Source organism: Rhamphochromis sp. 'chilingali' (genome assembly GCF_963969265.1).
Source record: "Rhamphochromis sp. 'chilingali' genome assembly, chromosome: 2".
NCBI lineage: Eukaryota > Metazoa > Chordata > Actinopteri > Cichliformes > Cichlidae > Rhamphochromis > Rhamphochromis sp. 'chilingali'.
Genome location: NC_137930.1, coordinates 43,667,638 through 43,694,098, shown reverse-complemented (window position 1 = coordinate 43,694,098; position 26,461 = coordinate 43,667,638). Strand labels below are relative to the sequence as shown.

At 43.4% G+C, this 26,461-nt stretch overlaps 2 protein-coding genes across 8 annotated transcripts in view; both read left to right on the top strand.

Annotated features, from left to right (window-relative positions):
• LOC308392635 (A-kinase anchoring protein 13) overlaps positions 1-5,704 on the top strand; it is a 60,360-nt gene extending 54,656 nt beyond the window's left edge. For 4 of the 5 annotated variants that reach the window (XM_080875753.1, XM_080875751.1, XM_080875750.1 and 1 more), the window contains 8 exons: positions 114-184; positions 642-686; positions 1,249-1,299; positions 1,379-1,588; positions 1,716-1,994; positions 2,387-2,506; positions 2,604-2,811; positions 2,907-5,704. In XM_080875753.1, coding sequence (XP_080731879.1) covers positions 114-184; positions 642-686; positions 1,249-1,299; positions 1,379-1,588; positions 1,716-1,994; positions 2,387-2,506; positions 2,604-2,811; positions 2,907-2,962 — 1,040 coding nt within the window. In that variant the 3' untranslated portion in view covers positions 2,963-5,704. The remainder of the gene's footprint in view (positions 1-113; positions 185-641; positions 687-1,248; positions 1,300-1,378; positions 1,589-1,715; positions 1,995-2,386; positions 2,507-2,603; positions 2,812-2,906) is intronic. The other variant, XM_080875752.1, reaches the window with a different exon arrangement.
• A 2,688-nt stretch (positions 5,705-8,392) lies between these two features.
• enc2 (ectodermal-neural cortex 2) lies at positions 8,393-25,814 on the top strand. 3 transcript variants are annotated; one of them, XM_080861643.1, is made up of 14 exons: positions 8,393-8,582; positions 9,852-9,935; positions 11,241-11,304; positions 15,171-15,390; positions 15,492-15,597; positions 16,877-17,122; positions 17,874-17,963; positions 18,138-18,301; positions 19,415-19,562; positions 20,118-20,314; positions 20,928-21,033; positions 21,577-21,720; positions 21,938-22,354; positions 24,356-25,814. In XM_080861643.1, exons 4-13 carry the CDS (start codon positions 15,209-15,211, stop codon positions 22,322-22,324), a joined length of 1,770 nt encoding a protein of 589 aa, XP_080717769.1. In that variant the 5' UTR covers positions 8,393-8,582; positions 9,852-9,935; positions 11,241-11,304; positions 15,171-15,208; the 3' UTR covers positions 22,325-22,354; positions 24,356-25,814. The 3 variants fall into 3 exon arrangements, with proteins under 3 accessions (XP_080717769.1, XP_080717768.1, XP_080717770.1); XM_080861642.1 differs by lacking the exon at positions 9,852-9,935; XM_080861644.1 differs by lacking the exon at positions 9,852-9,935 and having other exon boundaries at positions 8,393-8,632.
• Positions 25,815-26,461: the final 647 nt, after the last annotated feature.

Below are 26,461 nucleotides of genomic sequence, written 5' to 3'. Positions count from 1 at the left end.
CAAAGATGTCAGGGCAGGTGTTCACGCTCCTGTGAGACCGACTCTGCCGTCATCACAGCAGCTGTCTTTATCATGACCAGCCTTTAAAAGCCTTCACCTCCTCTTACTGTCAGATGGAGAAAAGGAAGAGGGCGAGGAGTCAGTGGACCTCCGCAGGACTGAGTCCGACAGCGTGCTGAAGAAGGTAGGGATGTGTGTGTTTCACATAGGGTTATTCATCTCATTTAAGACGACTCATTTCTTTAATACGTTCCTGCAGGTTTTACTGTGATGAAAACGAAATGTGCCTAACTGATCAAATGGGAAGAGGCATGGCTACTATAAACAGAGTGGGAAATCCATATGTAATAAAGAACAAGATCAGCGCAGGTATTAGTGTTATGAAGTTGAGTCGATAGTGTAGTTGATAGTGTCAGTCAGAGCAGACATCGAAGGCTGCTTCTCTGACGTCACAGTCATTTTTTAAAAATGGAAATATGTGCGATAAATGTTTTTGCACAGCACTTTACTTTTCCCCTGTGAGCCATCAGAGGTTCAGAACTTTACCATCCTCTGACTTCTGCTCGCTGCAGTCCACATCCTGATGTTACCTGACCAGCACTTTGCAATGTGCTAACATGAACTGTGTGTGTGTGCCTCAGGGAGCCACTGCCAGCCTGCAGACCCTGCTAAAGAGAAACAATGAAGTAAGTGGGCTCCTCATTCAAACACAAACAGACACACTAGTACTACTCCATCACTTTAGCTACATCACACAGGACTTTTGATAAGGACAGGACAAAGAATATATTTTACAAGAAAAGCTTCAAAACTGCTTTGAAGGTGATGCTGAAAATATGGACGTGGCTGTTTCATAAGAATACAGTTTCTGCTTCCTTTCTGTGATGAGCTGCCGTCACTGAGAATTTTCCAGTCTAAGCTTGTCTTCACTGACTGCTGCAGCTGTCTGCAAAGCCACTTCTTCTCTTCCTGTTGTTTAATGGTGTGCTGCAAGCAATTGTAGGTCCAGTGCTGCCACCTGCTGGTGGTGTTTACACATTTTATCTTCTTAGACACCAGCAGAAGGACAGAAGTTGTTGCATAAGCTGTTATTTTTTTCTTGACAACTGTGACCATCCCTAGCTCTTTCTACATGTCAGGAGGAAAATAAAGATGAACCCAGTCATGTGATGTACTGGAGGTCTTATTTGTATAAACAGCAGTTTGAGCTGTTTTTACTGACTCTGGTGTGATGGTGTGTTTCTCCAGCAGCTCCAGCGCAGTGTGACACGTCTCCATGAGCTGCTCATTTCCCTGCAGGTACACATACACGTTTACAGCAGAGGTCACGTTCAGGCTAAGTTTTCACTTTACATTGACCGTCTGTCCCTGCCTGCAGGCTGTGGTCATCCAGCAGGACTCATTTATTGAGGACCAGAGGCAAGCCCTGAGCAGCCAACTCAGCACCACCTCCTCCAGACAGTCCATCTCTTCCTCCTCCTCCTGCTCCTCGCTCTCATCCTCAACTAGCTCGCGCCCCTCCTCCCTCATTGAGCAAGAGAAGCACAGGAGTTTGGAGAGGCAGCGGCAGGAGGTGGCCAGCCTGCAGGTTAGCTCTCACTACTGCTGCTTTCACATGTTGAGTCATGGCTGCAGTGAGCTCATCGTTCCATTGTTTGGCAGGATTCATGTTTTCATCCAGCTTCTTGTGACATCACACTTGTGGTTTGTTTTAGAAACAGCAGGCTGCACATCAGGAAGAAAAGAGGAAACGAGAGAGAGAGTGGGAGCTGAAAGAGAGAGCTCTGGCAGATCGGGAGGAGAGGCTGGGGGAGGAAGAGGAGCAGACGAGGCGGAAATGTCGGGAGCTGACAGAAGAGATGCAGATGTTACAGAGGAGCAAAGAAGAGTACCAGAGAGACGTGGAGTGGCTGAGGGAGGCGCAGAGGAGGCTGGAGAGAGACGAGGAGGCTCTGAGGAGAGACAATCAGAAGGTGGACGCAAATAGAGAGCAGGTCAGAGGTCATGTATGATGAAGGCGCTGCTAGTCTGATGCACTCGAGCAGCCTGCCTGTGACGACACTCGAGTGCTCGAGTGCCGTCACAGGCAGGCTGCTGTGTAGCTGTAGTCTCTGTGCACGTTCACCTAATCATCACAAATTAATCAGTAAACTACATGTCATGCACGCTGTAGTATTTTATGCACTGGATGTAGTGAATTCTGTTTTTCCATGTCTGCTTCCTCTTGCCATGCCAAGTTTTGGAGGTGGAGAGTGGAAATTTGGCATAATGACTCTCAGAGCCATGACAGAAGCTTCAAAAAGAAAACCAGTTGGTGGAAATGAACCGATAGATATCCTTCACCGTCTCACTCGCATCTTCATGCATGATCTAATCATTTTTGCAGTTGGAGGAGCTTCAGAGGTACCAGCGCACTCCCTCCACAAACTCAGACGACTCCTTAAGGTTCCACAGCACCGGGTCCCTGGATCTGGATTTAAAAGAAATAGCAGAACAAGCCAAAGAGGTAAGAACAAGGTCCTGCTTTAAAACCGCGTTTGTGTTAGAGTTTAGGAAGCTGCTGCATGAGCCCTTGAATGACTAATATTGTGGGTGAACATCAGGTGGAGCTCTCATCCTCCGCCCCAACCAAAGAACCTTTCCTCCGCATTGGATCCAAGAGGATGAGCAAAAACTTCAACCCCTTCTCCTCTAAGGCTCAGGGAGCAGAGAAGGAGTCCCAGCTCCCCTCCAGACTACTTCAACTGACCAAATCCAAAGAGAAGAAGGAGAAAAAGAAGAAAGGAAAAGGAGGGAAGGACGCGCAGACAGGTACAGTCAGACCGACTCAAAGTGAAGACGGTCATGGGTGGAGCGGTGTTCTGTGTACTGGTATCCTCCTACATAACTCTTGTGTTTGTCTTTAGAAAACAAAGGTGCAGTGATGTTGGATTCTCCAAACGACAGTGACTTCTTCATCTGAAGAGTGAACTCCTAACACCCAGTCGCACAGCTGACAGTGTGTGTCTGTCTCTGTCTGCTTGGCCCCAGACATTGCCCCAGCCTTCCCGTCACACAGACTGTACCATCAAAGGTCAAAGGTCGGGCAGGGTAACACACTGACTTAGCTGAAGTCTTTCCCAAGGTAACAGACTGCTCTGGAGACTATCCTGCCCACGCTCCAATAATGCCAAACTGGATGGATTCAGAAGAGTTTGTCCAGCAGCAGGTCCGAACATCGACAGCACCTGAGCCTGGAAAAGCTTAACTTGACCAATCACAAGCAAGATTTCTTTTAAGTGTTGCTGAAGCTAACTTTTGTTGCTTGTTGTGCACTCCTTACTTGTAGAACACACACACACACACACAGCAGGTTAAACCATCATTCATTGTGAATGAAACAGACCCCTTAAATTAAAAAATCTGTGTTTATTTGATCTTGAGCTGAAGTGCCTTCCATGTGTCTGGTACATCACTGGCAGCAGGTATACGTGTAGCAGCAGTTAATCTGATTTGTAACAAAGTACTGATGAAATGTACATTATACAGAGCTGACCCTGCACTGTTTACATGTCAGTGTAGCAAGCTTCCTGCTCATTTCATTGGTCCTTCATTTCTGCCCAAGCTATCATTTCAGACCCGGCAGCAACATATCTAAAGCATGCACTGACCCGGGCTCTCCCATCACAGTCACCAAACTCTTATACGCTGATTTAAATTCAACTTAAGATTTTAATAACGAAACTGGACATTTTATTAGACAGATGGTTCACAAACCCAGCCAAGAGTGAAATCAAAGAAGGACAACTGTTATATTAGAACACTACATACCTCTGCATGTGGACAAGGGTCCACTCTAACCCCCATTTCTATTGCCTTTATTCACCCTCACAAAGCCCTGCCGGTGTGCATAACACACCCATCATACACTGGACACCCACAGGCTCGTGTGCTCCATCCACCTGTGTGGGGAATGACAGTCGAGGTCGAGACATTGCTTTACTTACTGCTGCACTCACTTGTTATGTTTACTCTACATGAAGCTTAATATTCCTATTCTTTTTAATAGAAGCACCTGACTCTTACTAAACAGCCCAATGCTGAAAAGTGGAACAAACACGTGAGAAGAAGACTTCTGTGATACACACCACTGGTTTGAATCTGCTTGTGTGCATTCCCCTGTGTTGACAGCTGCTTCTCGTCATGACAAAAATGGCGTGTCCTTGCTGAACTGCTCCTCTTTGAACAACAGATAACAGAGCCATTACGAGGAAGCCAGTCAAACATGCCAAAGAGAAGAGTCCATTAAATATTCATCACTTGTGCTTCTGTTTTTCTGCAGCGTTATGTTTCCAGATAACTGGATTCTCCCAGTGCATCACACAGGGAGGCTCGCTCAGGGCATGTACATGATTATATGTAGCCTTCAGTGTCATATTTCCGAGGGCGGGGTTAATGCAGCAAAAGTGCTTTAGCTCTGCTCTAACCAGGTAGTACTCTAACCAAACAGCAGAGGTGAGAACACAAGTTAACAAATAAAACCAACACTGAAAGACTGACACTCCTGCATTACACTTTCAAGCTCGTGGCGCTCCGTGACGCTGCTGTAGTGTCTGCTCACAGATAACAGAGGACAGAGATGGCAGCACGGGATGCTCGACAGTGACAGCACAGTGGTTTAACAGAGACGTGAGGAACTAGTCAGCAGTAAGATCAGGTATATAAACAGTACATGCTAAATTGTGTAGTATTTTTACACCAGCAGCAGTCTGACCTTTGTTTACACGGTCTCTTTGAATAGAGGCTGACGAGATTTTGATGAGAGGCTAAAGAAGCATTTCTGCTAATATCCATTTCTTTTTAGTGCAGTAATTCAAAAACTGCAGAAATAGAGGTTTAAAAAATAGTTTTGCACTTGGATGGAAGTATGTGTGGGTGTAGTATATGAGCAGCAGGTAAATGACTGAGAAGAAACCATTAAGGATGATACATAACAAGCCCATTAATACATTAGTCATGTTTTTGTGTTGAGTGGCACAAATCATGTTAACCCTGTAAAGCCTGAACCAATCATTACTAGAAAATTACATTTATAAAACAAATGTAGTTCATTAAAACTACTGACAATTTTTCTTAAAGAACTTAAATATTATTTTGCATATATGTGGTTGTTTTTATTTAGGTTTTTTTTTACTATTTATTGTTGATTTGTTGAGCAAGTTATTTGTTTTTCGGCGGGGAGAAAGTCTCAAAGACTCATCTATCAAATATGAAACAGTTGGCATTATAGGGTTAAAGACACGTTTCACACTCACAACCAAACAGATGATCACTGATGGATTTTAGTGGAGCAGACACTCCAGCACCACCCACCCACCCACCACACAGCAGTACAGTGTTATCAGTGTACACTGATCCCTCAACAAACAAGCTCAGTCACTGACACTGCCTCTGTGTTGTTCCCGTGCACTAAAAATATTTCTAAAGCCATTAAAAATTAAAGTTTCACCATCTTTCTCGCTGTGTGTGGGATTGTCTTGAAAGGTTTTTGGAATAAAAACACGAGGTACAAAGTTTCTGTTTTATTTCCAAAGAAAAAAGATGGAGGCAGAGCAACACATTTTGTAAATATGTACAAATTTCAAGTGAGAGAAAAGCTTTATTTGTCTACTTTCTTCCTGATCTGGAAATATAATGTTCAATCCTAATAAATTACTATGCTATTGTCACTGTGTGGTTTTATGTACACGGATAGTATGTTAGCTAAGAGGAGACAGAGGAGTGAGAGCGATGTTGAGAAGCTCCTGGTATGCTGCATTGGTCAAAGTCCCTCCTCTCACAGGAGCATGTGGACCTGTGTTTCCACCGAGCTGTGTGACTGTAAATGAACTGGAATCATCTGTGCACCATTTCACTGAAAGTCACCAGAAGATCACTTTGAGTGAAAATGGATTTTTATTTTGTTAGTTAACATTAGAACAGGAGCAGTTTTACCACCATGTGCAAAGTGAAGTATTCAGTCATTGCCCCCTGACCAAGTTTCACAGCGAAACATTTTACTTGTGATGATGTTAAATCGTGTTAGCCTCTGTGTGTCCAGGGGCCCAGATGGGTCACCAGTGCAGGGCTGCCGTAGATGTTTATTCATTGAAAGTATTCGGTCTGATTGAGGTGCCCTTCCTATTCTGTGCTATACAAGGTACAGACGGGCTGAAAATCCTGCATTTGTTTTCTAGAATTTCTAGAATGATCCCTCTTTGTCTATCAAACCCTTAGGCAACCTCCTTAGAAATAACTCCGTATTTAAGGGCTCTAATCTTGAAAGCACAGTGCACAATATCTGTCTTTATACAGGCAGTTAACTACAGCACATCTGCATATTTGTATTAATTCAGACACTCTTTAGCAGCCACAAATGGGAGTTCACGTGCAGGTCCACCGGTCACAGTGATGGAGGTGAAAAGATGGAACAGAAAGGTAACATCAACAATTCAAGAAAAATGCAACAGACTCAAAAGTTTGAGTGCATTGTTGTTTTTAACAACCTCGGAGCTGCACGAGGTCTGTTTCTGAGGCAGTCACGGGCTGAGGTGGTGTTGAGTGATGGAGAGTGGAGAGGTAGTGGCATTTTCAAGAGAGCGCATGTTGTGACAGCAAGGCTGGATGAAAGATCGCTTGGACTGCTGTAAGTACTTGTGAGGTAATGTGAGTGAGTTAATGAGCTGGACCTTAAGGAACGCATTTGAATGATCAAGCAGCAGTGGTGCCAGCACTCATGCTGATCTGGTAGGGTTTTACCTACAACTTAAAGATCTATGATATGGAGATTTGGTGCTGTTGTAAAATGGTGTTTTGTAATGGAGACCAGGGGCTACACAACATTATTCCATGCATGTATTTGTTCTTGAATGAAGATACATGAAAACCACATGTATATTACTTGAGATATTTTATGAAAAACCGCTGTATGTTGCATTCTGTAAGATGTGAAACTAGTGGTTAAACCCACAAACTCTTTATTGTTTGTGATCTTTTTGCAAGCAGAGAGTCAGCTGCTGCAGCCGTTAATGTGTCATCTTCACTTTCCAGAGCCACAATGCCCATCTGTTTTCTAAATTGGAGCATGGGGTAGTCAGTGTAAGGCCATGTCTTTCACAATGTTTGGTTGCAAATCTTTAAACTGTCTATGTCAAAGTGAAACTGAGCGTTGCATAATCAACAGAAACATTTGCTTTTCAAAGACCAAGCGTTGAACCAGGGAGAGAAGAAGGAAACATGAGGTTTAAAAAAACCAAAACACAGCTGACCTGAGGCCTTATCCAGACAGCTTCAGGGTTACCCTGGGCTTCTATACTATGAAGGTGATTCACTTCTTCCGGGGCTACATCGCCATGGTAACGTTGCTGCTGTGAAGGTAACTTGCTCCGGAGCAGGTTAAGATCCAGATTAGAGATAAACAGGTATGAAATCTACTGACCAATCAGGTCTCCAGAAAGTAGCATCATGATCCCTGGAAGATCCCTCCGACCTCTGTGTGTGAACTCTACGGGGGATCTAAAGTTGTTGTTTTTTTAATCGTCTAATGTCTCTGGATTTCCCTGATGACCATCTATAATAAATAATTCGATTTTTGAGCGCAAAATTGTTTGTGACCCTAAAACATGACACCTACACAAATTTTCTGACCTGACATCTAATTTATACAAAGTTAAAATTCCGCTTTTATATTTAATCTTTACTCTCAAACCATAAACAGCAGCGACTCTGCAGCTGAGAGAGTAACACACATCACACCGTGAGCAGCAGGTGATGTTTCCGTTTAAAGTGGGCTCATAGCACCATGTTTTCGCTGATGCTTGTATTCAGTCTGATGGATTCTCAGCCGAGGGACTATGTTTTCTGTGTGCAACTTGTTACTGACACCACTGGCACACTGCGTCTCCTCTAATGGGCTGTGAGACATGAGGCTCTAATGTTAAAATGAATCCAGTTTAAAGTTTCCCGGCTCCAATGGGAAGCCCTGGCAGTGCACGCAGTGATGAAACTGTTAACTGGAATGACAATATTTACTCTCTGCGCTAAATCACCAGATTAGTCATGTCTGTTTCTACTGTGTGGCTGTGATTTAAAGCCAGGGGATTGTTTTAAAATCAGAGTAGTGTCGACAAGCAGCTGTTGTGCTACCGTGTTTAAAGCCGCCTCTCTTTGTGTATGATTGCTCCTCGGGGGATTTCATTGGGGCTAGCTTTGTGGTTCGTACAACGACGTCGACGATGATTGGCCTAAGTAGCTGCCAGTCACGATAGACGCCGCTTCTAAAATCTCGCCGTGTGCAATGTTATTGGCTGAGAGTTTATCTCGAGGCTGGGGATTGGTGTTAGTAACGCCAGCAACGAGTCAGTCCAAAGTCATTGGTTGTTGGTTCCGCTGCAGTGTGAAGGCTTTCTTCCACAGCCAGTGAGACAGGCATCGGGCCAAGCTACCGAAGAAGAAGGAGAACAGGGAGAGGTAGTTGAGCTGCTGTGAAGGGAGTGTGATGTTTGTTCGTGAGCGGAGACATGAAACTTTACACTGCGTGGATTTAACCTGCAGCTGACGTGAACGTGAGTAGCAGAGCTTCCCTCTGGCACTGCTGTGGGAGCCAGACCGTGGAGTGAGTGGAGCTTTGTCAGTTATTGTTCTCACATTAGCGTCAGTGCTTCAGCGGCAGAGCTGTGTACGGTCAGCTTGCGAATTCGTACGGACTCGAAGTGTCTGTGTCATGTGAACGACAAGCTTTAAGACAAGTGTAGGCTGCTCGCAAAGGTTCTCAACAGCACCCAAGTTGGTGCATAGCAAAGCTAAATGGAAGCCATTTGGTCCAGTGCCATTCCAGCGGAACGCGATTTTTCACATTTGAAATTCCGGACAGGTCTATGGAAGTGCATGTTCGGCTGCCCCACAGGCAGGAACCGGCCTAAGCACATCCACAGCCTGGAGCTGGTGGCCCACTGGGGGCATGTTCACTGACGGCTAACTAACTCCGTGGCCTCAGATCCTGCTGGACTAAAGTGAAAGTTTTCGTCTTCTGTCAGGGAGCTCTTTGTTTCTCGGAAGCTACAGCAGCTCTGCCACACTCTCTCAGGACCACGTTTGTCTTTTGTAACTATTCTCCGATTATGCAACACTGTTGCTCAATTATTTAACTTGTGATAAATGATTGAAGCAGGCTGAGCTGCACACATCTTTAATGTTAGCAGGTCCATGTCAGGCACCAGGGTCAGCAAACAGAGTCAGCATGAAAGATGTGAGTGCGCATGTGAAGACTTGGTTTATGTTTCATGTATTTGATCGGTATAATTTGTGATATGTGATCTGTTTTTATTGATTAGCCTGTGAGAGTTAAGCGGCTGTATCAGACAACACTTTGAACTCTGAAACGTTGTATTTGTCTCTCTGACCTTAGAGACAGTTTGAGACAGAGGCGAGGGAGAGTAGATCTATTAGACAGAGGATGATGAAGATGGAGCTGCCAGGCAAGAGGAAGACCTCAGAGGTGGTTCGTGGATTTAGTGGAGGAGGATGTGCAGAGGGTTGTTGTGACAGAGGATAGTAGGTAGGGAGGGGAAAGATGGAGGAGCTGAAAGGAGAGAAGGAATGGTTCCTCACCTCACAATTGATTTTCTAGAAAATTATTTGGATATTTAAAAAACGTAAAGTTCAATAAATTTGACCTAAAGAGTTTCTTTTTCTCAGAGTTTGTAGCTTGTGTCTTACAGCTGACCAGCTCTCTCCCTTTTATCCTTTGTCTCTAAATCATCTGAGACGTAATTACTTCCTTTTTGTTCTAAGAAAAACTTTTGGAAACCTTTGGCTTCTAATTTCTTCTTCAGTTTCTTGCACATAAAAATTCTGGGTGGGCCATGCTGATGTGGATGTCAGTCAGTATTTACTCACTAAGCACATCGAAGTTTTTGGTAAGTTGTTTAATAGGTTGTGCTTATGTCAAAGCCATTTAACACACAGAGTTACTAACAAAGCCAAGCTTGGCTGCAGTACAGAAGGAAACCTTTGATTGTCTTAACTCATAGCAGGCATGGATGTGTGCTTTTTACTTAGCTGTCCAGGTGGGTAAATGGGAATTTTAATAACCTAGAAATAACATGGACCCGGCCCCCAGGAGAGGGCTACTTGTTAGTGAATCACTTGCTCAATCAGACAGACACACAGAGTGGCTCAGGGCAACAGATTCAGCTATGTTAGTTATGGGTAAACAAGCTCAGGCCTACTGACTGCTGCTCTCTTTAAAGCACTCCATCTATTCAGCCTCTGTGTTGATATTCCACTGGTGAACGATACATGTGTGCGTGCTGTAACACTGTGTGTGTAACAGCGTGTGTGTGTGTGTGTGTGTGGTGAGCTGTTTGAATGTGGAGTTGGTATGAGCCTTCTGTTGGGCACACATGCTGTTGCCTGGATTCAATACTGCCTTTATGTGTCCAAGAAACTCAGCTAATCTGGACACACCGACCCACATTCAGCACACTGCGCCTGTGCACAAAAACCCTTTCACCCATCCACGCTGGAGCCCCTGCAAAAACCTTCTGCACTTATAAAAACTGCACTTCACACTGTAAGGATCCATCTGCCCAAACATACTCTCACCACTGCTTCATGTACCAGCAGTAACACGTAAATACCAGCATGCATCTGTTTTTAATGAGCGTGCAGTAGCGGGACCTCCACCTATTGTCTGAAATGCATTAACAGTTGGCTGCAGCTGCTCTACAGCTAGTGCATCGTTCTTTTTCTGGTACACCACTTAAGAAGATGAGAACCAATCACACTGTACGTATATTTTGCTCTCCCTCATCTCTCAAAGATGGACATAGAGCGAGCGCCCTGCCTCCTCTGGTGAAGGTCAAGTAAAGATGGGGTGAAAAGTTGAACAGAAAAGAACAACCACAGCAGCCCCCCATGGTTCAGTCATTTACAGAAGATTATGGTCCAAGAATTGCTTGTTCTGTTTAATAAACTCTGAGTTTCCATAACTGAGTCCTCTAAGTGTTAATGTAATATTAACATATAGCTGCTTTGTTAAGAAAACTCCTTCCCTCCGATTGCAATATATATGTATCACCAAATGTACTATCAAAAAGGATTTATAGTTGATAATGTTGCACAAGTACTGTGGCTCATTGTGTATATGTTTGAAACTGGTGATTAAGGTAAGAGTGGCGTCGACAAACAATCAGTTAACCCCTCCCTCCCTTCCTCGACAGGTGGTTGACTCGGGCTGAGCAGGCCGCCAAGCTTGCATTACTCTGGCAGATCCCTAGGCAGTTGGTGAGTGCACATTCATTTTTGTTTTAATACATTCTTCCTTCTAACCATTATCTCAGGCTGCAAAGTTGATAAAATTGTAATTTCAATCATGATTTTTATGTTCAAATAATTAATGAATGTGATCGAGGGGTGTTGGCTATGCACGCTCTGCCAGCAGAACACAGCTTTATGTGTCAGTCACAGCGCTTTCCTGCACTGCGGAGCCTGAGGTTACCTGAGTGCACCTGACTGCAGTGAGGTGCTCTATATCACAGACTGTCAAACAAAAGTCTCATGTCTGCCACAGCAGAAGACCACGAGCTCTGCACAGCAGAGCGTCACAAAATGCAGTATGATGAAAGCCAAACAATGCAGTGGTTGCTAAGTTGACTCACCAAACATGAGCTCGGATAAAGATTTACATCCATCATGCAGGTGCAGATGGCATGGAGTGAAAGAAGCCTTCTAAGAGATGCACTGAATTTGGGTGAATAAAGAGGACCAGTTAATTTTTATGCAAGGATTTGTAAGTTAACAGGAAGGCAGCAGTGTCCTTTTACCTCACTAAGATCAAAAACAATCCTGATCCAATAACTAATCTCAGTACTGATCAACATAATCATTATTATCACCACCGCTGAAGCCTCAGCTCTAACTACGGTATTTTACTGCTTTGAATTAAACAACGCCAAAGAAAATATCTACCTGTTAATCCTGTTGTTGATAGTACAATGCAGTATTAGGGCCGTATTAAGAAAAAAAAGTGTTTATTCTTAGAATAAAGACAAAATGTTGAGATTAAAGTTGTTTTGAGTCAAACATCTGCCACAGAAAACACCCTGTGTAGATAAGTTAGTGAGACAGCTTGAATAGATATCTTCTTGTGTCTTAGTCTACAACATACACCTTCCCTACTGCATGAAGCTATAAGCATGAGCAACTTGAACTTGATCTGAACTTATTTCTGTTTTAGCACATAAACACAGCGTGGTGATGCGTATAAGGACGAGAAGGTGGAAAAAAAAAAACCACACAAACGTGGAGGAGTTGGTCGGATTTGTCCAAAATGAAATGGCTGCATTGGACAGATGCAACGATACAGATGCTTACAGCCTCGAGCACGTTTGAAACGACTGTAATCTCCATATTTCAACTTTGTTCTCAAATATTACTTTAGGTTTAATCTTGAAAGTAACAATAATATATATTTTTTCTTATTATGGCCCTAATATTCCTTCGTATAACAGGGATTCTTTAAAAACTTTATCAGTGGAATAATCAGAAACCACAAAAAAATACAGCTAAGTGTGCCATATAGGGTAACAAAGATGAATTGCCTTTACTGTATGTTGACTGATGACAGCTAAATGTATAATCATCTCTCAAAGCCCCGCTCTGAGTCAGAAAAAAATCTTGTAACCTCAAATCCTAAAACCAAGTCAGAATCTGCCATCATCCCCTTGGAAGGTGTGTCAGAAACGGCCCTAATTACTGCGGCCCTCCCAAAGGGAGAGATGACAACACAGAAGCTCACGTGTGTGTGAGAGAGCTGTGCTGCGCTGCTGTGTTGTCCACAACATGCTTTGTTTGAATGTGCTAGCATTTCCATCCTTTGTTCATTCACAGCACACACTGGTCAAGTCTGCATGCACACACCCTGTCACTGAAGGGGTATGACTTTACTCTAAAACTCTGTGTCAGCAAATGTAGACACACACGCACACACACAAGCAGCAATGGGGATGCTGACCCAGCATTCCTTCCAGTCTGGGCTGTCTACCTATTTTCCTGTGACTGGCTAACACAGCACCACTGTAATAAGACCATCTTTAGCGCTTGGTTGTTTATCAGTCTGCAGTGAAATTGAGAGGAAATATTGTGTTCTATTTATTGAGTCTTACTTCATTAGGTGTTTAGAGTAACCCAGGGTGTCATGTCCATTGCTCTACTGTGAGACACTAATGTGGGCTACAACAGTGTGACCTGAAGGAGGGAGAGAATATAAGTGTACATGGCACCAGGACACTATAGGTTGCAGGTCCAGTTTTGTAATCGGGTGAAGAGAGGAGCTGAGCTGTCAGTGAGTTGGAGCAGGTGGTTGAGGAGGATACTGGACAGGCATAATGTATAATGAGGAAGTGCTGGAAATATCTGACAGAGGATCTTCTATTCCCACCTCCAACAGAACAGAATCCCTCAAAAGCAGCTCTGGCAAATCATCAGGTGACTGATGAAGTGGATAACTCGCCCGTTATGTATTAGTTGGTAGTAGTTTAACAGCTCCTTGTTAGCCGGGTCTCCAGGGTGGAGGAGGTTTGTCCTGAGATTAATTAAGGCCCTGGATGTTGAAATACTGATGTGATGTGGTGCAGTGCCTCTGGATTGGCTGACGGGGATGGCTAACACCATCCCTAAGGAGGAGTGACCTCCACAATCTAAAATGTGTTGCCCAAAGGCGAAAAAGACAATGCAGTTTGTGCTTTCACTGTTCACTTTGACCATTGTCACGTCACATTCGTGCCTCACTCTAGGACAGCGGTCCCCAACCCCCGGGCAATGGACTGGTACCGGTCCGTGAGGCGTTTGGTACCGGGCCGCAAGAGTTGAGGCTCGGGTGGGAAATTTATTGTTTCTATCGGTTTTTATTGTTACCTTTCTTTCCCTGGGTCTTTTCCCGTGTGTTATGAATAAATCTTCTTCTTCTACTGGTTTTATTTTGTTGTATTTATCTGCAACACCTTAAAGGCCCGTCCCTGAAAATATTGTGGGGCCTAAACCTGTGTGTGTGTGTGTGTGTGTGTGTGTGTGTGTGTGTGTGTGTGTGTGTGTGTGTGTGTGTTCTTTATTCTATTAATGCATTTTGTACATGGCCCATATAAGAAATAAATAAAAATGAAAAAAAATCAAGCCAGTCTAGGAGCACTCTGTTTGTCTGTCAAAGAACACACCTCAACATGTTTTGTTACTTCCCAGATATCTCAGAGTGCTGCTCATCTGCAGCTGTCACTTGTGTATAAGTGCATTTTATTAAACATGTTTTAATAGTTCCCCATACTGGTCCCATGAGCCTATCCTTTCAAACTTAAGAGACAGTTTGGAACATTTCCTCAACGCTCTGGGATCCTGGAGTGCACTCAGAGGAACTCATTCAGGCCACAGATACACTGTGTTGCCAAAGGTATTTGTTTGTCTGCCTTCACACGCATATGAACTTGAGTCACATCCCATTCTTAATCCACAGGGTTTAACATGATGGCGGCCCACCCTCTGCAGCTATAACAGCTCCCACTCTTCTGGGAAGCCTCACAGCTTTGCACTGTGTTTATGGGAATATTTGACTATTCTACCAGAAACACCTTTGTGAGCTACTGATGAGGACGAGAAGGTCTGGCTCACAGTCTCCACCCTAATTCATCCCAAAGCTGTTCTGTTGTTGAGGTCAGGGCTCTGTGCAGGCCAGTCAAGTTCTTCCACATCAAACTCATGTCTTTATGGACCTTGCTTTGTTATAACACCACTAACAGCTGACTGTGGAGTATTTAGTAGCAAGGAAATTTCATGACTGGACTTGTTGCACAGGTGGCATCCTATCACGGTACCACGCTGGAATTCCCTGAGCGTGAGCCATTCTTTCACAAATGTTTGTAGAAATAGTCTGTGGCCCTGAAAGCGATTGAAAGTTGGATGGGTGAGTGAATACTTTGGCAGTACAGTGTACCATTATGTGAACAGTGTTGTAAGAAATGTGATGTTATGGTTAGATCTTTAGTTCTTGTGTATTGTGCACAGAACTGTGACCACTTGCATACACGCATCTATACTGCTAATCCCAGCTGTGTCTACAGTGTGACAGTATTTTCCTTTGTCTCCCCCTGTTTTTATTGCAGTATAGGAGAGAGTGCTGTAGGTACCAAGCAAAGCTGCCATGTCGGTGACTGTTCACGAGAATCGGAAATCCCGCACTAGCACAGGTTCCATGAACATCTCATTGTTCCACAAGCCTTCACATCCCGACAGTGTCCTGACTCATTTGAACACCATGAGAAAACAATGCATGTTTACTGATGTCACTCTGTGGGCCGGCGATCGCTCTTTCCCATGCCACAGGTAAACTCACGCTGGCAGTGTCTTTTTCGATGACCCCTTTTGTTTGTTTGTTTTCTAACTTGTGACTTTCACTCTGGCTCATCTGCTTTCGTGTTCTGCAGGGCTGTCCTGGCAGCATGTAGTCGTTACTTTGAAGCCATGTTTAGCGGAGGGCTGCGAGAAAGCCTGGACACTGACGTCAATTTCAGAGACAGTATACACCCCGAGGTACTACTCTGAATTTCTCTTTGAACAGTCAGGTTAGCATGTTCTGGTGGCTCCTTGTTTTCAGTTCTTTTCATTAAAAAAACAAACATATCTATATATATAATCTTATATAGCTCTACCTCAGCACTCAAAGCACTTGCCTCATTCACACAAACATTATTTTTCTCTGCTTTTCCTGCACAAGTGCTTTCTATCTAACATTCACCCACATTCATACTGTGATGGATGCATCTGAGAGCAACTTGGGGTTAGTACCATGCCCAAGGATATTTAGCACACAGACTGGAGGAGCCAGGGATCGAGCCACCAACTTCCCACTTAGTAGATAACTTGCCCTACCTCCTGAGCTGCATCCAATAAAATGAACCTGAAGTCTGATGCTATTTAATTTTGTATGCCTTAAAGTTTAATCTTCAGAGGACAGGAAATATAAGTGTAAAGAAATATACATGTAAAGAGTTGAGGACAGAGAGGGTTGAACCACTTCATAGCAGGTCCTTTTTCTCTCACATTAAAGAAATCAGAAGGACAGCAGGCTTTCATCTGCACAATATGGTCAGAATCATGAGGGATCTCATAACCTCCTCTGCCACCTCACTGTGGACTGGCTCATTCCTTACTACTGGGCTGCTCTGAAAGCTTTTAGTGGCGCGGGGATGAGAAGGAGGGATCGTCTGTCTCCCATATTAGCTGGTCTTCACTGGCTCCTCAAGTCCAGAATTCACATTAAATTTCTTTCTCTTGCAAACAAATTTTGCAAGAGGAAGTGATCGGGGTTCATCATGTGTCACAGACCTTATAGTATCCTGATATCCCAGCAGAGCTTTGCTCTCAGACTGCAGGTTTACTTGTTTTTAGTTTCTAAAAGTGGAATGGGAGGCATGTCCTTCAGCTGTCAGGTATCTGCTGTCATACTGTTTAGGTAATGGCTTCAGATTGTCCTTGTAATTTGATTTGGCTCAGGTGACACTGAAAAATTATTGTTACTCCAATTTATTAGGATTTAGTTTAGGAAGATTTCTAACTAGGATCAAAGTGTCTTTTCCAATGGAGACCTGGCTGAGGTTGCAGGCTCGCATTAAATGCTGCATGTATAGCACACATATGCAAACAGCCACAATACAAACTGCCTGCTTCCTCTTTTCTTCCATTCTTTGATCTCTTAAAATTCACCAGTACACGTGCCCACGTTTAGTGTGTTTTGGTCTTAGGCAGTGTATCACGCTGTTATATGTCCTGTAATGTGCATGGCTAATTTTCCAATGGCCTACTTGGCTAGGTCCTGGAGCTTCTGTTGGACTTTGCCTACTCTTCCCGAGTGATCATAAATGAGGAGAACGCAGAGTCGTTGTTGGAGGCTGGCGACATGCTGCAGTTCCACGATATTCGGGATGCAGCAGCAGAGTTCTTAGAAAAAAACCTGCACGCGTCCAACTGCTTGGGAATGATGCTGTTATCAGATGCTCATCAGTGTAAAAGACTGTACGAGCTGTCGTGGAGGATGTGTCTGGTGCACTATGAGACGGTAAAGATGACTATTCTTGTTTTCTCTAAGTTTATTAAAAAATACTGAGTGAACAAATGAACATATGTTTCAGATTTGTGGGGGGATTGATCCTGTGGAATATTTTAATAATCTGAGATTGACACAATCAGGTAGTAGGAACTCAAGCGCAGAGCGGTTAAACGTCTCCAAAAGCAGTTTATTTACAGCACTAGTGCACGATGTATACAGTGAAGGGAAATCCAAACTCCAGGGAATCACGGGGAAGCTCTCTCACACTCGCTCACGTCTTCTTGCCCAAACTCACACATTCACACGGCAGGGAGGAAAGTCTCTGTAGCAGAAGAAAGGGAAGTCACTCACAAAGCACAGGTTCACAGGAGCTGGGAGAATCGCTAACGTACAATCATCCAGCGACGAGAGGATCTGTGTTCCAGCCTCAAATATTGCTCCTAGGTGATGACAGCTGATTGTTGTCAGGTGTGTGGGCCAAGGGCGGAGCCCACAGTGAGCTCCGCCCAGGCAGAGAGGGAGAGAGAAAACCAAACAACACATGAAGCCTCGTGGGGCCGGCCGGGCAGGCACGGAGACCACGACAGAGATGGAGGATTTGTGGTTTTCATGCACTATAAACCAGAATGATCAAAATGGAAACGAAGGCTTAAAAGGTTTTACTTTATTCAAAAAAGGAAACTTTCCTTTTTTGAATAAAGTGTGTGTTTGTGTGAGAGAGTGTGTATGTTGCATATAACATAAGTATTTGTGCTTTCAGGTGAGAGAGTCTGAGGATTTCTACAGTCTGTCCAAAGACCAGCTGCTGGAGCTGATTCTGAGTGACGAGCTGGAGATAGAAGATGAACAGGTGAGTGTCGTCACTCGCGGGGACTCTCCTGTGTCTGTGGCGTGTTTTTTCAGAGCGTACTGATTTGTGTTTGGAAGTGATTTTTCAACCAAATACCAACCAAACCACAGAATGCTCCTCGTACAGTGTTGGAAGCCATAAATTGATGTTGGCTGGTAATTCGACTCATGGCAGGTTGTGTTTAACTCTGTGATGCGGTGGGTTCGATACGACTTGGAGGGTCGGCGTCTTCATTTGCCAGAGCTGCTGACAGGCATAAGGTTGGCTCTGCTGCCCTCGGAGTGTCTGCTGGAGGCTGTAGCCTGTGAGGAGCTGATTATGGCTGACAAGAGGAGCAGGTAGGCTCATAAGACCAAGACCATGTAAACTTTGTGTCTTCTCTTTGTTTCATCTCACATTTAAGCTTTCGCATTCAATACTAGCTTTTCATATTCGGTGGGTCTGATTGAGTGAAAAGTGTTACAGGCCAAGAAGTTTTAGGCTTAAAAGGTAATAAAGATGTAAAAGAGGAGCCGACCACAAAAAATGAATGGAAGAGAGAAGACGATGGTTAATAACAATTAATGCAATAGTGGCATATACACACAAGTGAGTAGAGGAAAGGAGTGAAAGGAGGTAGAGTACATCATGGGGAGTCCCTCAGCAGTGTAGCTAAAGCATCTTCCCAGGGTCCGTTGATCCTGCCCTAATCGTTGGCTCTATCAGAAACAGAGTTTGAAGCCCAATCTTAAAACCGGGTTCGTGCACAGTTTTAAAATGATATTACTTTTCCATCACTTGAATACAAATTTTCTGAAATGTCTTCAAGTCCAAGCCAAAATCTTTTTTGAAAGGTATTACACAGCTGAGCCCGAGCAGCCTCGCTGTGACTGTGACTCGATCATCACAGATCTGTGACACCCTGTGAGCTGGTGCCATGGACCAGCTGAACCCAGCTTCAATCAAAAATGGTGTTTCTCAAAAGTGACAGCAAATACTCTACCTTAGAATGAACCAAGAATGTCACCGATTCCTGCTTTTATTTAGCTATTCATTCAAACTGTATTTGATGGGGCGATACAGTTTAATATAGTTCTGATGCAGAGCATGAAACGGATGTCCTGCAGGGTGATTCCAGGTATCACAACCTGTCTGCATACAGGCTTCTACATCGATCAAGCAAAAACAAAACATTTCAGTATCACTTACATGAAACCACAGAGCAGATCATGTCGGACTCCATGACAAGACTTGCTTGGATATAGATTCCCATGTATCTGTGTATCAGTTCAGTTTCCTTTTGTGTTATCTTTTTTTGTTATTGTTACTATTTATATTTTTCAAATATTATTAACATATTCTTGAGAAATTATAGGAGTGTGAATTTAAACAGAAATCCGCTAGCAGCTGTGGTTTTGACAGACTCTCCACGCTTTCAGTAAGGATCAGCTGATGTGCTGACTGTCCTGCAGGTCCATAGTAGAAGAGGCAATGCAGTGTAAGAAGAAAATCCTTCAGAATGATGGAGTAGTGACGAGTCCTTGTGCCCGACCACGCAAGGCAGGACATACGCTACTTATACTCGGAGGCCAAACCTTCATGTGTGACAAGATATATCAGGTAAAAGGACCTTTCTGCTTGTGTGGTGTGATTTCATGTAATGCACTGTCAGTGTCACTTCTCTCAGGCTGATGTGAGTTGAACTGCTATGTTATTAACATGACATTTAACGGCTCTTTCATTTTAAGCTTACACCTATAGATCTACTAATTCCTCCAGTATTTAATTGTTCTCCTGTGTAAAACATCTCTCCTGTCTCTGCTGTGATCTTCTCCATCTCAACCCCGACACAGTCGGGTTTTCACAACCAAAACTCTCCTTGCTGATTGAGTTTAATCTCAGCACAATGACTAATACTAATTTAATATATCAGTGGGGAAATGACATAAAAATTCCATTGATTGGTGAGTTATGAGGATTAACCTCATAATACATCGACATAACCCCGTCTTCGTGTCCTTTGTGAACATGGAAACAAATTCAGAGTGAATTTTAACTCCGCTTTATTTAATTCACCAGTTCATCTTTATGTATTTCTCATCCTCTGTCTCATTTTATGTTGACTGCAACAACTGGGCCACTTCTGATGTTCACATATTTATGTCAAATCTATAGGTTGATCATAAAGCCAAGGAGATCATACCAAAGGCAGACCTTCCCAGCCCTAGAAAGGAGTTCAGTGCCTGCGCCATTGGTTGTAAGGTTTATGTGACAGGAGGTCGAGGATCAGAGAATGGAGTGTCTAAAGACGTCTGGATCTATGACACTGTCCATGAAGAGTGGTCTAAAGGAGCACCCATGCTAATAGCCAGGTATGCTGTTTGTTGCTTTATAGGAAATGCTGGATCAGCGCAAACGGCAATGTAGTAGTACTGTCCAATTTCTAGGGTAGTTTTGCAGTTAAATTTGCAGTGTAAATGGACATTTATTGGTCTAAATGTGTTGCCCAAAGCAAAGTGAGATTCTAGAGTTCTATATATTGTACTTGGCAATTGTTTAACAATAAGAAATTATCACAAAACAGACGTTGCTCTTGCCACTGAACCAGAAATCGCTTAGAAGGCAATTTTTCCTGCTGCAACGTTTATCTTTGTGAATCTGTGCTTCAGACTACGTTTCATTCACTTCACCCTATTATGTTTGAAAGGATTAAGAAGTGTTAGCATGATTGTAAACATGGCAGATATGTCATGAACTGTGGCAAATGCCAAGGCTTTCTAAGGAGCTCCAGGACAAAATGAGTTTTGGATGCAACTGAGATTAGTTCAAGTGCCACTGGTAGAAGTATAGTTTGTGTGGATAGACGTTGTGTATAGAAAAGTGTTTAAACTTACTTTAGCCATATAGTGGATTGCATTACAAAGTGCACCATCGCAAACCCATCACTGACAGAAGTTCACACAACATGCTGCTTCCCTTCCACAGGTTTGGCCATGGTTCAGCTGAGCTGGAGAACAGTCTGTATGTTGTTGGAGGGCATACAGCCATAGCTGGTGTCTTCCCTGCTTCACCATCTGTCTCTCTGAAACAGGTCTGAAAAGCAATGACTTCTACCTAAAGCTGAAATAAACAATTATTTATTTGTAACTGACAAGTGCAGAATTTTTTTTTGACAATTTACGTATATTTATCTACAGTTTATTTGTTCTTTAAATTTCATAGCCAGCCACAAAAGCGTATATGCATTGACTTTGAACTGGCAGGAAGTTACAGAAAGTGGTACTTTGCACAAAAGTGCATTCTCTGTTAAAGTCTTACAGAATAGTTAAATTATAATAATAAATGACAGAGAGAAAATTGCACCTCGACAGGTGTTTAAAATAAAGCTTTATAGGCAATGTAAACATGTTTTATTGGGCAGGGTGGAGCGCAGGGTTAGGTGTATAGCAGGTCGTCCGTAACACTCCTGCCAAGTTTAAAGACTGTCTGTCAAGAAGAGTGAAGAACAGCTTTACCATGTGCAGAGATTTCGCTGATGCTTGACCAGCAGCTCAGTTTGCATTTTACTGTTTTATGATCAAACTTTACAGGGACATGAAACTAAAGTGTTAAGTGTATCAAACGTCTTCACCAGGTGGAGCGGTATGACCCTCTCAATAACAAATGGACCATGATGGCTCCACTAAGAGATGGCGTCAGTAACGCTGCTGTGGTCTCTGCCAAACTCAAACTCTTTGTTTTTGGGGGGACCACCATACACAGAGACAAAGCCTCCAAGGTTGGTGCTCTTTGTTACTTACCTGCCTCTCTGAAGCATCTCTACCAATACTGTATGAATTTTATTGATTATACTTTTCTTTGAAAGACCAGTTATTGTTCTTTGTTTCAGTAATTGTGTAATAAAGATGTAAAAGAACAATACTACATTTAGTGTGAGTGTTGTGCTGTCGGCGATAGCACTGTAGCTGTATAATTCCCTGCTTGCTATTTTGTAGGTCCAGTGTTACGACCCCGTAGGAAACCGCTGGAACATCGCGGCCGAGTGCCCTCAGCCCTGGCGCTACACGGCAGCTGCTGTCTTGGGAAGCCAGATCTTTATCATGGGCGGCGACACAGAATTCACAGCTGCCTCTGCTTATCGCTTTGACTGTGAAGCCAGTCAGTGGACTCGAGTGGGCGACATGACGTCCAAACGGATGAGCTGCCATGCCGTGGCCTCGGGAAATAAGCTTTATGTGGTTGGAGGTTATTTTGGGACGCAGCGGTGTAAAACTCTGGACTGTTACGATCCCACGTCAGATAGTTGGAACTCCATCACCACTGTACCTTATTCACTGATCCCCACTGCCTTTGTCAGCACATGGAAACACCTGCCTGCCTAACTGTGAGGTACCAGGAGACACTCATCCCAGGTATGTTGAGGAATGTCTCAGTATGCCACACAAGTCACTGATTGTTACAGCAATCCACATTTGTTAACGTCAAAGTTACACTTCATAACTTCTTCACTGTGTGTGGTTTTTATCACAACTCGGGCTTTTCAGTCATAAACATACTATTCACCGCTAGATGTTACTTAGTCCTCCCACAGCTTGCCTGAATTGCCTTCAGGCTAGCTGAAAGTCCCTCTTCCCAGGTTTTGCTTCTGCAGCTGCCAAAGCCACAGGCCAGTCCTCCAACACCCATCTGCTACCTCAGGAGACCCTTGAGGTCAACCAAGCCTGGGAAGCCCATACCAGCCTCATTTATTCCCTCACTGGCACTGGCCACTAGTGGGCCCAAATCCTTGGGCAAGAGCTCAGTGTGTGAGCGTTAGATAGAAAACAATGATAACGACTGTAGTGCATCAATGTATGTTCCCCCAACCTTGAATCAGTCTGGAAGAAACTTTATGACGCGCAAATACTTACAGGTTACATATATTTAAAAAGAACAAAAACAAAGAAAAACTGCAGTGTTGTGTGTACATTATGTGTACGTTTTTGTAAATACATTTTTCAGTTATTGGGGATCACAGGAATGTGATGATGTCATGTGTGAATAAGTGCTGATCAAAGTGACAGTAACTGACTAGTTTGTCATACAATGAATACGTGTTTTGTTATTCATCTCTTTGCTGTTTATGAGCAGCTGTTTTGCTTTCTCACTAAATAGTTATGTAATGAAGATAAAAAGATTTATGATAAATGAACACGTATGTGTGAATTTTCATACATGAGCAAAGCGAAGAAGCGCCACAGGCCAGAGTATAATGGTGGCAGTACTAATATTGTTAAAAAATCAACTAAGTAAACAGGAAATGTAATGTTACCAAAACATTACAAACATTTGCAGATTAAAATCGTGTCCATTTTTTTTTAATAGAGTTATGTGGGAGAAATGATTTCCTGTATCTGTCCTTATAGCAGCCGCACTGATTCAGCGTGTTAGAGGTGATGTGTGTCCTGTTTGTGGTCCATAACAGCCAACACAGAGCCAGCCTTCCTCATCATTTATTATCCTGATCACTTGTTGGTTTCACCAGCTCTGATGCTGCTGCCCCTGCACACCACAGCAGAGGACACTGTGCTCACCACAACCCACTGACAGGAAATCGCCAACACTATGCTGCACGTGTAGAAGGATGTTAGGAAACGGAGGCGGCTCATCCCTTTCTTGTATCCAGCCTCTGTGTTAGTTTTCCACTTGAGCCTCTCGGGACGTACACGGGGAGTGGATAGCTGTCCTCGATCACCATCTCCCTGGCCTTATTCAGGTTTAGAGGCACATGATTTTTCCCAGACCATTAAAGCACTACTGATCTGCCCTCCATCTCCCACCCATCACTTATACAGTTGGCTGTATAGGCCTCTGAGTGATGTTTCAGTTCACACTGCAGTTTGGTCACAGTCCTGCTCCAGCCTCACTGCTGTTGTCTTCTCTGCCTGCAGGTGTCGACGCTGCCCCTCACATCAGTTTACAGTCGCACTGTTTCACTCAGGGTTGTAGAGAGTTAATCTAAGCGCAGTTTATTTAGATTGTTATTAAATAAATTATTGTTTGCATTGCTGGTCATAATAAGAGTGATGACAGCAGTTATATATCTAAGATGATGCTGTGTAATCGTTGAACAGCTGTGAATGACAATGACACCAGCCAGCAGGCTCCACACAACATTATGGTGGTGGTGTTAATGATGGTGAAGTTCCCATAATAATAATAATAATAATAATAATAATAATAATAATAGCATCAGCAATGTCTGTGTATATATGGAACCACATTAAAAGCAGCAGAACACAGTAGTGGCAAATATCACACAGATGAATATTTTTCTCTAATCATAAACTGATGGGCAACTTTTTAACGTTTTCTTGAATATGAAGTTAATAGTTTTGTTGCCTTAATGTTTTATTTCTGTTCTTTTCTTCCAGGAGGAGAAACTCTGAGAGTGGCCGAAGCGCCACACAGACCAAGCTTTCTGAAGACGAAGCAGCGTGTCACACACTCTGAAACATTGTGAGTGGTGTGGTTAAAAACCCCCACAGTGCACCACTCAGGTCTGAACAGACAATTACAGTGCTTCCTGATGACATACAAACACAGAGAGACTGTGTGTGTGTGTGTGTGTGCGTGTGTTTCTTTAGTGTCTTATGAGTCAAACCATTCCAGTAAGAAATCAAACTAAGAGCTGCCATGTTTACTTAAGTCATTTTCCTCAGAAGTCCAGCAAAATGAAATGAAAGCAAAGAATATGTTCACTGCAGTATTGAATAGTCAATGATGTGATGGAGGTTTCTGGCTTTTGCAGTGCTAGGTTTTATTTGTTCATTTTTTTTTATTTTTTTTTCTTCGTAAGAGATTTTCCAGTTCATACAGAAACAGGTGCAGCGCAGGCCGAGTTTAGCCTGAATTATCCGGTGGTAAAGAATCATTTGCTAAAATGAAGTTGAATTACTCATGCTACTTTCTAAAAGTCCTCGTTGATGTCACAGCATTAGCAGCTCTCCACACACGATCTATTTATTCACCTCTGCAGCAGTGCAGCTCGTCACCAGAGGATGTGGACATGACTGCACAGCAAGCAGCCTGTGTGGCAGACTGTACAGAGCTGTGACGTCAAAGCGATTTACTCAGCACCAAGAAAATAAGCATCAAAGATCTACTTTTTGGGCTTGGATTCAGCTCTGATGGACACCTGGTTGATTAACATTTCAGAGTGCATTTGCAGTCCTCTGTATTTCCCGTGACATGATTACATTATGAATGAATGTGTGCAGCTGAGCAAGTTTTCCGTGGTTTGAAATCTGAGAAGCACAGCGGCCTTGTTGAGTATGTCCTGCAGACACGCTCAGTGCCATTCAAACACTGCTCTGTATTTTCTCTGTAGCACCTAAAGACTTTTAATCTTCAACAGTGAGTTCGTGTGCGTGAGTGTGTGAATGAGTGATCAGTGTACAGTGTTTCCCCGTGCTCAAACTAACACAACAAATGAATGAACACGGTTTGTGGCGCACACAGTTGCACCGCCGTTGCTATGTTGTACTGGCTCTGTCAGTGTACAGTGTTTACTAATGTCGGGAGCGTCTTTGCACTCGTCCTCTCTACAACTGTTCATGAAGACCTTGGATGGACCCTTCTGAGCTGCATTTGCTTGTTTTCCCAAGTTGGAATTAAACTGTATCTCAGAAGAAAGACTGAAGCATGCACCAGTGAATCTGGGAAATCTGAGGATGAACATGTTTCTTAAAGTGAGGTTTTCCAGATGATTTTGAAAAAGTTTTTTAAGTGTGGTGCTGTCATGTTTTTACTGGTGATAATAAACACTGACTTACTTTTTAAACTGCACTGAGCTTTTGAACGTGCAGACGAGGATGACTGGTTTGTCTCTGTCGCTTTTAACACGTCGGGTGTCAGAAAAGGTGAATCTTTCCATCCCAGTATACACTGCATCCTTGACTAATGTGCACAGTAAAACACTTACTAGTGAACTCAGTTACAGGTAGACTGATTGTGTTTTCTGCAGGTACAGAGCAGGGACCCTGATTCTGGTTGATTAAAAACCTCTCACCTGCACAGAGTACCGCAAAGACGGCCATGAAGTCACAGGACAGCCCGTGCTTGCACTCCGACTAAATGACTAAATAAACCACAACAATGTTTTCAAATTCACATTTAGTTAGTTTTACAGTTAAAGGCACACGAGCCAAGGATCAAATGACTTCTGAGTGCGTGTGACGTGCACACTCGTGCCAATACTAGATTTATCCTTGAAGTCAAAGAGTCACTCTTCCAGTGTCCTCAACAAAAATGAAAAAGTTAATTTGGGTCAGCACAGTCATTTTTCTGCCCTCCTCCCAAATGTACTTCCTATCGATGGAGTGAGAAAAGTGCCTCCCATGGTCATCTAATTGCCTGTTTTCATCACTCAGTCATCTTCTATGTGATCTAGAAGAAGTGCACCAATAATTATTACAAGGATATTTGCTTTCGGTACGCTCAGTTCAGCTGAGGTGTTTAAAAAGGTTTGTGTCTTTGCA